Source organism: Toxotes jaculatrix, chromosome 9 (genome assembly GCF_017976425.1).
Source record: "Toxotes jaculatrix isolate fToxJac2 chromosome 9, fToxJac2.pri, whole genome shotgun sequence".
Classification (NCBI taxonomy): domain Eukaryota; kingdom Metazoa; phylum Chordata; class Actinopteri; family Toxotidae; genus Toxotes; species Toxotes jaculatrix.
The window spans coordinates 17,575,784-17,588,968 of NC_054402.1; the positions used below are offsets into that span (position 1 = coordinate 17,575,784).

At 39.4% G+C, this 13,185-nt stretch overlaps 1 protein-coding gene across 2 annotated transcripts in view; it reads left to right on the top strand.

The window, feature by feature from the left end:
* Nucleotides 1-13,185, top strand: part of veph1 (ventricular zone expressed PH domain-containing 1) — a 59,747-nt gene that overhangs the window by 44,177 nt on the left and 2,385 nt on the right. For both annotated transcript variants that reach the window (XM_041047159.1, XM_041047158.1), the window contains exons 11-12: nt 703-820; nt 10,260-10,396. In XM_041047159.1, coding sequence (XP_040903093.1) covers nt 703-820; nt 10,260-10,396 — 255 coding nt within the window. The remainder of the gene's footprint in view (nt 1-702; nt 821-10,259; nt 10,397-13,185) is intronic.

Sequence of the window (13,185 nt, forward strand, 5' to 3'; positions counted from 1 at the left end):
ATAACTCTTACCATGTGCAGGAGGTCTTTAGGGATTTCTAATGGAGGTCTAGGATTCCATTACTTTCTATTCTGACACACACACGCTCAGATGCACGGTTTACTTAGACTCGAGAGCCTCTTATCTGTGTATATGTGTGTGATTGTGCAGGCTAACAGAACCTCTTCTCTACTTTTTCCCTTTTTGCTCTCTGTCCTCACAGTGTTTTGTGTAATATAAACTTGGACGAACAGTAGGGAAGTCGTGTGCAGGTCCGCAGGATCAGGATCAGGATCAGGTGCTGATGGATCAGTGTCGTCTATATAAAACCCAGATATAAAGCTTTCTGATCCTTTTGTTTGTTTCATCTTAGTTTGCCAGCTGTTAAAAAACATTTCACCTCTTTAAACCACTTGAAATGTCTCTCTGAGCACAGTGCTGTCTGTGCACTTCACGGGATCCACAAAGTGTCCAACATGAATGAACAGCAGACAGCAGTTTATTTGGAGATAGACAGCGTTCCCATCAAAGGAAATCTGTGACATATTTTCTTAATATAGTCTGCATCACACAATTTAAAATTTTTCACTAATTTTAATGTAGCCGTGAGCTGTATTATGTAGGCAAAAAAAATGCATATGTAGGAAGTTAACTATATTATAGGACAGTTTAGTGTTTGTGATTCATAGTGATTTCATCTGTTTTCTTTCCCTCTGTCTTCAGGACCTGGACAGTCTTCAGATCCAGCTGGAGGAGGTGCGTTTCTTCGACCTGTTTGGATACAGTGAGGAAGAAGGAGGTTGGCTCTGCTTCATGTGTAACAACCCTGAGAAGGCCACAGGTAAACACACACTCACACACACACACATGCTCTCTCTCTTAAACACAAGCCCCAGGTTACATAACCATGATCATTTGAGTACAACATTGTTTAGTGTACGTGAATAACTAAGTTTGTTTCAAACAAACAGAGAGAAGTTTGTGAAAAAAAACACAGTGCCTCCATAGCTGTGTATGTTTCTCTGATTTTGGCGGTGCCAAGAGGAAACACACTAAGACAAGAGGAAAGGATGGCATGATTACCTTACAGACTGAACAAGTAAAATGGAATTTAAAAGATTTTTCCTTCTTTCATTTTCAATCATCCGACCGGCTCTCATGGGCACTGTTGTGTTTCTCTGTGGTCTGATGGTAAAACCATCACAGAGCACCATGGGATGTTTTCACTCAAAGTACCTACAAGTCAAATAATCTTTTCCCAGAACAGTTGAGGAAAATGGGACAATGAGCAGCTCTGCCAGTCTGATTTTAGTGTTCTTATGAAGGGTTGCTGTAATCAGTCAGTCGCTGCCATCACAACTCAGTTCTGATGAGTTTACTTTGGACCTTCGATGACTTTGTCCTGATGAAGTCAGACTTGGAATAATGACCGAATCCTTAAATTACATTTAGATTTGTGTGTGTGTGTGTGTGTGTGTGTGTGTGTGTGTGTGTGTGTGTGTGTGTGTGTGTGTGTGTGTGTGTGTGTGTGTGTACAAATTTAGACAATTCAGACTTAAAACTGTATAGAAATGACCTAGATATAAAACAGTAATGTATGAAGTACATTAAAAAAATATATAAAAACAAAAACATGTTCACCTCTTTCAACAGTGTCTCCTCACTATTCAGACTTTCTTGATTTTGATTTACGTTGTTAAGTTGCCTTAGGAGAGAATACAGGAGAGCAAATGTGAGAAACAGGCCTTAAATCTGCGTGCTTGTCTCTGCCAGTCCCACGTAGAGGCAGTCATTAGTTACATAACAGGAGTCAGAAGAGGGCAGTTTGTGGCAGATGTTGTGTTCTGGAGAAGAAATATGGCAGGAGAGGAGAGAAGAAGGGGGAGAGAGAGAAAGCAAAAATGAGAGGGACTGGCTTCAGAGAAAGTGGAAGAAAATCAAGTGTCACTAATAAGTAGTTTTAAACCTTTGTCCCAAACAGGAACAGACTGTTTTCAGGTTCTGATGTATGATGGCTGCTGAAAAGAAACCAGCAGGTATTTCTCAGAAAGTTACAGCCAGACACGGGAAATTGTTTTCCGGTGGACGGAAACAGGCAGATGGGATGCAGTTAAAGTGCATGTGGGTGTATGTTTATTTATGTTGATGTCCCTCAGAGGAAGAAAGACAATATTATATAAAATATAAGACAATATTAAGATCTCAAGAAAACAAAGAATTTTATTTTGTTATTACAAAAAAAAGAAACCTAAATCATGCCATGCATAATGTAATTATGGTGTGATGCTGAGATAACAAGATAACTACTTTCAAGTGGCACAACATATAAATAATTACACTCACTGGCTGTAATACTGCTCATAGACTAAACTTAAAGGTGCCCTGTGGAGTTTTCCTGTAAACAAAGTTATAGACTCTCACCAAAACACATTGTTTGGTCTAACAAACATGTTGAATGCATTTTCCTCCTCCTCAAAGGAAAAAAAAGGGATATTTTGAAGTCACTGTTATTTACATCCATGTTTGTGAGCAAGCAGTCTCCTTTTCTCCTCCCTTTTGTTGGAGCATTGTTTCATTTCTTAGCACGAAACAGGAAGCAGTTCTTCAAAGCATTTCCCCTTAGCACTAATACCGTTCAAAAAGCTGTCAAGTGTTCCCTTTAATTCATTACCAGTTACAAATAGAGAGGAAATGACATGCTCTGTACAGTATGTGTGTTTGTGTATATATTTGTGTTCGTAGTATAGTGCCGGTGGTTTTTATTGTGGCACAGTGCACCACTCAGCACCATGTTAACATGGCCCCAGGTCTAACCATTACTAAAACATTATTTTACGGTGTTATACACGTATGTTTAATTATCTTTATGTGATTAGAAAGTCGTATGAAAGTGCAGGTAGTGCCGAGGACAACACTGCAGCTGTACCTCCTGCAAACATAATCCATCCAGGAGAAGTTTACAAGGACTCAAACAGTGAAATATCTGGCAAAACATGTAGCTGGATTGGTCTGGACTGGCAGGTTACTAAATACCTCCCTACAGTTTTGAGCAGAGTGAGCACTTGGAATAACACAGCTCAGTGTAAATTCACTTAGAAATGGCTCCACGGTAATCAGTGCTCAGGATATGCGATGATTTAGTGAGTGTCTCCACCGACTGAATGATCTTCATCCATTCAAGTGGAATTAATATGCACACGGTTCATTTAGACGGAAGCTGTCATTAAGTTGGGTTCACAGCTTTTCATTTTCTCCTTCTTCCACGTCATTGTCTCATTATCACCCAGTTCTTCAAATACACAAACACTCACATGCACAGAATACACAGAATACACACACACACACACACACATCAAGCTGCCTGATCCAAACAGTGCAAAAGCCAAATGAAAGTCACTCCTCCAACAGAACAAACCGGTGTAATCAGTGAGGGAGCTGAATGACTGCGATGATTACCTTCCAGATTTATGCCAGATTCTCTTCATTACAAGAGGATTTAGAAAAGGAATAGTAGTTCTTTCCCTCTGGGATTGTGTGATTGGAAACGTGTGTACATTGTGTTTACTATACCATTTGTGTCCTTGTGGCCCTGAATGGCCCCTCTGCTTTGCATGTCTGTGTGGTATAAACTTAAAGGCTTAGTTCACCCAAATTACATAAAAACTACAATAGATTTTCTTGCGTAATCCTCATAGTATTTAGCCAAGTAAAATGCAGGTTTTGAGATGTCTGACTCTGAGATTTCTGGCTCCACCCTACATCAGTGAAAATGAATGGAATTTGGTTTGTGATGTGCGTGGCATTGATAAATTACATAGCTAAGATTTAACAGCAGCATCTCTTTATATGAACAATTTCCCAGAACCCATGGTGAGTCGTAGGAACTACTAGAAAACAAAAGGTTCCTGTGAAATCTCAGAGGCATACCAAAACCAAAACAATCTGCATGTGTTGACACCACCAATTGTAAGTGGGAAAATACGTTGTTTTTTGTTTTTTTAAATTAGTACATTTTCTTTTTCTGCTAAAATAATTGCAACAACTCACATGAAACCTCTTTTGCTGTGCTCAGTGTATTTGTGTCAGACTTGTTCACTTTGTTTTTTTCCTATAAATCAGACATAAGTGCTTAAACTATTTAATTACCCCAGCACATCAGTCTTTAAAACACATTAACATTGTTAATGATGCACGTTATTTAAGAATTCAGATAAAACACACAGAACAGAACTAAAGTCAGGCTCAGACGCACGTGCAGTAACTGCAGAGCTTAAAATCACTGTTATTAAAACTGATTAAAAACAACACACATCACATCACTGCTCAGAGTGCAGCTATATATCCCCTCATGATATTCAAACAGTGTTCAATAAGTGACTCCTCTGTGACCTTTACCACCTGAGGCCTGACATTTTTGTGTCAGTCACACCTCAGACTGCTGGCATGAACTCAGTGGCCTGAACCAACACTATCTGCAGCTGGTCATCAGTCAGCTGTCAACAGTCAGCCACATAACTTGGAGGAAAAGGGGGTTTCATAACACTTTAATGTAAAACACTGATATAGTGCATTGTGTCCATGTAGTCTTTGTTGTAAATATTATTTTGGGTTCAACAAAATATACATAAATATTAGATAAAACATACAAAATATTAGATTAAAAAAAAAATTTAATATCATTTTGGGGACCATCATTACCTCCAGTTGTTTTTATAAAATTGAGAATCTGACAGAAAATGTTAGAACATAGAAAAGGGGGCGTCTTACAAAACAGTCCCAGCCGCTGTGAAACCCCTTTCAGAACCATATGGATTCATTTAATATACCGTGAATCAAACATATCATTAGCACATACTCCAGTTTTCACCCTGCGTTTTATGTGTGACCCACTAATAAAATATTGAAAAATAGGAACCCATTTGTACTTTGCAGCTCACAGACTCATCAAAACAAATTGGGAGGCGATTTCTGTGCAACCTGAAGGGATTTACAGGAAACTTGTTCTCAGTTTAGACAAAGAAAAATCACTTTTATACTTGGGGTTAGCAGTTGTACTGCAGTGCCTGCATCCATGCCACCAAATATTGGACATAAACTGCTGGAAAATTCAAATGGGTCATGCACATGATGGTTTATGGAGCTGTGAAACATGTGAACATGTCTTTCATCAAAATGAAAATGTCCATAAAACAAGCTCACAAGATGCAGTCGAAGTTTCCACTGGAAAGTATCTTCATTGTCCAACTGAAATCTGTCCAGCTATATCCAGTATATTAGGTCAAGTTACAGTAAGTGACAATGATGATTCATCTCGTCTCACTGAAACAAACTCGGCTTCAGCCTGGTGTAATTTAGATGAGGAACATTTCACTTTTAGGTTTTTTAAACTTTAAATTTCTTTTATATATATATATATATATATATATATTTTTTTTTTTTTTTTTTTTTTTTTCAACATACAGCATACTGGATGCATACTGTTCACATTAGCAGCTGCCACCAGCCAGCGTTCCACTTGATCATGCTTTATATTGCTTTGCTGTAATAAAAACTTGCTGACTTACTACTCACTGTGATTACTACAGAACTCTGTCACACACACACACACACACACACACATGCAAGGAGCTGATCTCGTGCTTCAAAGGTCAAGGAGAAAAGAGAGAAAGGTGAAGTTTTTTCCATTGTGAAGGCCAAAGTGGAGCCAGTAGGTACAGCAACTCCATGATGCTTTATGATATACTGTTGAGTTTAACTACTGGAATGCCTTTGAAGTGAGCGGTAATGAGCAGAGTTGTGTGTGTGTGTGTGTGTGTGTGTGTGTGTGTGTGTGTGTTTGTGCTTGTACTGTATGTGTCGACATGCCAGAATAAGGTACGCAGGTTCAACTCATTCGCTCTCTTATTCTCTTTCACTGTTTCTGGCGTAGACGTTCTGCAACTTGCCATCACCTAATCACAAACCTTACCGCAGAGGTTACAAGGGAAAAGAGAGTGGACTTTTGGCAATCACAAACATACACACACTTTAAAATATGCATATATGGCCTAATTTCATCATGCCTCTACTTGTGCATTTTGTGCACACATTCGTGTCTGGAAGACAGATCCCCTGTTTGCAAAAAAAGATGGAAAACCCAAAGCAAGACTCTCCATCATTCCACCATCAATCACTGAAGGCGTGCTGGACAGAAATTATGTTGCAAATTCAGGAGATTCCCTTTCTAAAGAGAGAGTTCATCACCCAGTGCCAGAGTGTCATGGAGGTTTGAGGGTTAGAGAAAGTTGCTTAAATAATTTAAGACAGCATTTCTCAGGGGTGCTGTTAGATATTCCGGTAATATCGTCAGCCTGGGTTGTGGTCATAAGGAAACATGTTAGCTAATATCCCGTTACTGACAAGAGGGAATAATTATTTTATGATATTTATCTGTAAAGCTCTAGAGACCTGGATTCAGGTTTCATTCCAGTCTGGGGTTTTATAGCTTTATTATATGATTTTTTATGACTCCTGTAATTGTTTTATTCAATCTTTTTTTTTTTTACTTGACTGATTTTTTTTTATTCCATCCAGAGTAATAGTAAAAAGAGAAAAGTTAAACAATGATACATTTTTTTATCACTTAAAAAAAAAAAAAAAACTACAGCTCCCACGAAGAAACTACAACTAGTTTGATTAGAAGTGAACTGATCCCAGAAAAACCAATCAACACTCCCAAAACTGCTGTAATACATCGAGTACGTACAGAAAACGTGGGCATGCGGGTCACCAGAGTGTTTAACTCTGCAGCTGAAAAGCAGCTGCAGGTGGCAGAATAATCTGATTTAAAGGATGTCAGTGACTGCAGGTGATCAGAAGAGTCAGAGGGAGAATGTGAGGCATCACATCATCTCTGCTATGAATCCATCCGTAAACTGCTCTCGTGTTAATTACAAGTTGATTCTTTTGTGTCTGTGAATGTAGGAGTCTGTGTTCCAGTTTTTCTGTTGTTGTTGTTTGTTTTGAATCTATTTTGCAACATGTTTTTGCAAAGCTAGACATGTTACAAGAAGCAGTTATTCTCTTGGTAATGACTCTGCATTTTTTCCAGTTATGAAATTCTGTCGCTCAAAAGGGAAACTTGACATTTAACACAGGAGGGATGGGGGTGGGGGGTGGGGGGTAACTTGTTTACAACCACATTTTTTCCTATAATTGATATTTAACAAGAGTGAGTAAGGAGACTGTCATCTGTGGTTTACACCCATGGTTTTCTTTCAGGATACATTTCCATGTTCTCCTCACACCTCAACTTACTACTGTTGTCCAAACCACCAATTAATACACACATTACACGCACACACACATTCACTCACACATTATAAATCCAAACAAATTGACAAATACAAACATGAGGCGTGAAGATCTTTTCATATTTGTGCCTGAGGGTAAAATTAGGCTTGTTCAGAGGAGGAACAGCTGTTTCTGGAAGTGATTTGGGTTTTGACTCCTGTCACAGTTTCGAAATCCTGTCACTCCCGTGAAGCTCCAAATGCACAGTGGCAAGAAGAAGCCAGCGAACCCCGCTGGTTTTTGTGTGTTAGTGTTATTAGTTATTGCAACTTAGATGAAGAGCTGACCATATTTTAAGACAAATCTATAAACAAATGCAGGTAATTACAAAGGGTTCACTTATTTTTTCTTATCACTGTAGCTCAAGGCTCAATGGCAGAGACAGTCTTGGCAGATTTAGATTAAAATATGTCCTAGGTCATATGACCACACATGGACAGCAGTAAATAAAGGTGTGAATGCAGCAGAAACACACAGAGGATGCATGACAACTGACCAAATGCAATGTTTGCTCTGGTTGCACCTGGAGGGTTTTGGACACAAGCATTTGGCATTTCCTTTCCTTGCACGGGCATCATCATCAATATTTGTTCGTGACTCAGTGCGTGCATGTGTGTGTTTTGTCTCATTGTTTGACGTCAGTGTGTCTCGGACCAAAGGTTGTGAACTGTAGCACATGCCTCAGGCAGACAGCAAATCCAGGGATCACTTTCCAGGTGTCTCCATCAAAGCAAAGTGACGGCACCAGGCACAATGATTTATGCACCAGACAAGTTTATTTCTGCACCTAAAAAACAGACAAGCCAGCAACCCCATAGTGGTGGACGTGTGTCCAGTTGTAAATGAGCAATATGTCTCTCTAAACTGACTTACAGGAAGTCTGTTTCGCTGTAGGACACACACAGACTGATAATTTGGAAAGAATGCAAATGTTTTACCCAGGTGCTTTGTATCTCGTGGAATCATCACTAAAATACAGAAAACATGCAAACTGAAAACATAATCTTTACTCTAATCCAGTCACGTCCACAGATTTAATCACTTCCTAAAAACACATTACTACTGACTTTAAAAATTAAAGGGTGAATTCACTCTTAATTGCAAAAAAATCAGTACAGTGGAGGTCTACTGTGTACCTTTAATGGTTTGTCCTGTTTGGCATCAGGCACCTTAGTGAATCATCTTTCACAGCATGCCAACACACTCACACACACTCTTATCACACAGCAGTAACCTCTCGACTGTTTTAGTCATAGTCTTGGACACAAAGAGTGACTCTGTTCAGTGGTCAGTCACTTACCAAAAAGGCACTCTCACACACATGCCCACACAGGCTAAAAAAGTAATCAGTGACTGTTGTCTCATAGACAAAAAAATAACACATTCACACATACACACACACTCAACATCAATCTAACTCAGCCCAGTAGGCTGATGAGGGTGTGTGTTTCTAATCAGACCAGTCCAGACTGGACTGTATGGGAGTTTTCCTTTATGTGATCACACACAGATGAGAGAGACAAAATGCTTTTGTGGATTTAAACTGAACAACCCATTAATGTTGACTGGAGAAGGGTACATTGAATTTTGTTTGTATCGGAGCATTTCCATGCAAAAGCAGTTAAAAAAACGAGCCTCAGGATTGTAAAACATTACAACGAAAAACTACAGAAACAGAAATAATAGTAAAGGAAATTGAGAACAGAACAGGTACAAATGAACTTTAATGGAATGCTTAAGTGATTGGTTTTACAGTAAATAAATGATGTAAGTCTCAGATCAGCAGGGTGGCTGTGTCGTGCTTTAGATGCAGAAATGCTAAATGTTATGTCACTTTATTTGGGACAAAGTCTTTGGGACGTGAACCTCTTCTGGTTCACCATGTTTGGTGCATTCACCAACTTTTACAGCTTTTGTGTTCATGGTGTTTTTGGCTTAAATACCTGTGCTTCTCTACTGTACATTTAGCCATTCACTGCAATGTGCAGTAACTATTGTTTCCCATGTCATACTAAAATCTTTTCAGTTTTTGAAAACTTTCACACCTTGCAGGCAGCCAGGGGTCTCAAACTCAAAATCCCATTAGCCAGGCAGGGTGGTAACAAATAAAACCCACTAAGTTTAAACAATGTACTCCAAATTTTAGTAAAGCAACATGGCTGAGATTGTTTTCCTCGAGAACGACAGCTTTCTCATTTCACATGAGACAGGATGTAGTCACATCTATTTCCATGAAAAAGAAGATCATCAGTTTTAAAATAATCATTTCCTCTACTTAAGTCATCTGTCCTCCTTTCATTTGGTTTCAAAAAGAGGCATTTTCTTGCACTCTGCAATAAATGGTGACGTGTTTGTGTTTTTGCACAATTGCACAGCTAAATTCTACATATGAAATAAAGTTCTCTGAGGTCACAGCCTTGCTAGAAAATTAAATGATTACTTTAAAATGATGGAAAAATCTAAATAGAGAAAAAATGGAAAAAAGGAAATTTGCCTGCCAGATGGAATAACAAATTCAAACACATAGGGGGTCTTGTGAAATTGTCTCTTGGGCTGGATCTGGCCTGCTCCGTGGTATGAAAATCAACCCGCAGATCCTTGAAGCTTGCTGGAGCTGGATAAATGATCCTAGTGACTAATATAACGGGCTGGTTGCCAAGCGTGCCGCATTATTTATTTCAGAGACCACCTGTTTGCTTATTGTTTTTACCTGTTGGGTTAGAATTTCTGGCAACATGCTGTAGCTCATAAACACAATGACGTTCAGTGACTCAAGTCTCAGATGTCAGAACCAGGTCATGAACACATCTTAGTGACAGACCTTTCAGGTCCACTGATGGTCAGCAGTAAAAGCACTAATATATTTTGTTTCTGTCTTTCATTATTTCTCTTTCTTCTTTTAATCTTTCTATCTCCGTTTCTGTTTGTCGTTCTGTGTGGCCCCCCAGTTGTGAACCAGGAGGGACAGCCTCTGATCGAGGGGAAGCTAAAGGAGAAGCAGGTCCGCTGGAAGTTCATCAAGCGCTGGAAAACCCGCTACTTCACCTTGGCAGGAAACCAGCTACTCTTCCGGAGAGGCAAATCAGTGCGTAGCCAATGAAAACAAAACACCCTCACACACAAGCACACTCACACATGGACACACATGCACAGTGTCCCTGGCGTCTTACTTATAAAATCCTCATTAATATTTCCCCGTTCCGTGTCATTTGAAACATGATGAAATTGTGTATGAAACAGTGGAAATCCCATCTCGTGATAAGCTCAACTGTCCCCCAGGAGAATCCTGTGAATCGGACTGTAACAAACCTTGGCCCCGGTAAGGACTCTTGGGGGACTCCCAAGGCCAAAGCATGATGCTGCAACAACATGAGTCACTCTCACCCTCTATAACTCAAAGCAGATATCATTACGCACAAGTAGCAAACACAGAGAAGGAGGCAGTGCCTCGCACAGTGTGAGTGAGTGAAAAAAAGAAAAAGAATCATCTGAGTAAAGGTGAGGAGATTTCCCTCTGGGTTGATGCAAGACACTTTCCCCTCCAACTTCCCTGCGTTTGCTGCCGACAGACTGTGAGGTTGAACAAAGGCTGAGGTCACCGAACAGAGAATTATGGGGCAAAGGAAAAGTTTGCTTAATCAAAAACATGGAGCGAAAGCAGCATTATTTAAAATGCATTGATGTCAAAGGTCTGAAAAAGTTTGCAAAAAAAAGAAAAAACACAAGGTCAGGTTTGATTTTAACTAGCTGATGAAAGAAAAACATTTTCAATCAGAAAATCTGATTTACGCTGAAATTTAACTACGCCTGTGTGTATCCCTGCCTATATCTTAGTTCACGCCAGTCGTCTACAAGAGTGGAACAATTAATTATAATTAATTTTCATAGCCAACAGGAAATTGTTCACTGGGTCTTCAAACAGTGTCATGTTTACACAATCAGCTCCCAAAAAATAGAGAGTGGCACGACATCTGGAAACAGGAATATTCTCCGGTGGTTGAAATGCAGGAGTAGGGCTGAGCGACCTATTTCTTTCTTCTTCTTTTTTTTTTTTTTAAACTGCAAACAATAGTCTTTGTGCTCTTATCCAAATGGTAATGGATTCCTCTCTTTTTTTGCAACAGCCACAAATTGGAAAGATTTGGGGTCTTTGTTCTCAGAGCTCAGTTAGCCTTTGCCAACATGTTCTGGAGGTGGTTGGTATGTTGTGAAAGATCCTTTCCCAAGTGGGGAGTGAGATTAAAAACAACCAAAAAAAGGGTCGAATGATCAAGCTGCTTTGACACAGAGGCTTGAGACATTTCCAGAATTCACATAAAGCAGAGACTTGCGTTTTACTCTGGTATAAAGGCTGTAATGTTTATTTCCATGAGCATTTACCTAGTGGATATATTCACAAAAAAAACGCATTCTAAGGCACAGTTGGCCCTGAACAGCACATGTTCTCCTTTATAGGCTTCAGACAAAGAGTGATGCCAAACTGCATCCAGTCCTGGACTTTGATGAGTGGAGAGTAAAGACTGGTTTATTTTCAGGCAAGGGTTGGGACACGGTAAGGCAATAGCAACAGTGTCTAAATGTTAGGCAAAATTAAAAAAAAAACATGGAAAAAGCACACACACAAAGTGAAACACAAAAAAACAGGCTGGAAGGCTTGACTCAACAGACAAAGACAAACTGGCACAGACAAAGGGGAAGACACAACTTAAATAAACTAGGGGGTGGGGAGACAATTGGACACAGGTGCAACACATTAGGGCAGATAATCAAACAGGTGGGAAGGAGGTAAATCTAAAAAGAGACAGAATGTTAGTACTACAAAATTAACCTGAATAAAGGGCTAGACATGACTCAAACACTAGTAAACCAGCAAAACTACCCCAAAGTGATGCAAAATGACAACAATGAGATGCAAACTGACCACAAACAGACCAAAAACCTGCACAAAGAGACTAAAAACAATCACAAAGACATGCAAACATGTCAGGGAGCCCTATGCAGAAGGGGGTTTTACTTGACCACAGAAACTGTTGAATGGGTTAACCAATTAAAAAATAAAGAATGAATTTGTTAATTTAAGTTGCTGCTAAAATCAACAGATTATGAGTCGAAGAGCTTCCTAGCTATAGTGTGTTCCTTTGCTCCTATAAGCTTCAAAATCCAGCAGGTTGTTTGTTGACAAGCTCATCTTTTTGTCAGAAAATCAGAGCTAAAGAGACACAAAAAGCAAATATGCACATCATTGACAGAACATAAAATGGTTTTTGACAGAACATAAATTGGTTCTGTTCAGCAGCCAAGTGCTGTTGTACTGTTGTGTCAGTGCCAATAAGCAAAAAGAAGAAAAATAGAATAGAATCCAAAAAAAGAATGATGATATAATGATAGCATCATAATGTAAATACAAATGATTTTGCTGCCTCAACAAATACAGACACAAATACTCCTCATCTCTCTAGATACTCTGGAGTATTTTTCCCAATCCCCAGGATCTTGCAGTCTTTGGCTTCACACCAGCACCACTGTCTCTTAAACTGCAAACTCAGATGCACTTAAGGTGGAAAATATTAGTAACACTCAATAAATCTATACTACCAGTCATAAATATACAAAGTACTCTGGTGATATGTCAGTCAGACTTTGTAGATGAGTCTGACTGTTCATTCGAATCAGTACATCAATCCACTGGCATGAATCCTCAGTGGGAAACAGCAATCAGACCCTCAGCACAGCCGGCCAGGAGGCAAGACTGTGAACACGTCTAATCCAATTCAATGCTTTTCGACACACACACACCACAGAAAGGATGTGGGCAGTCGCCTTGAGTCTTGCAGCTATCTCTGGTTATGTGGTCATAACCACACGACTAACTAA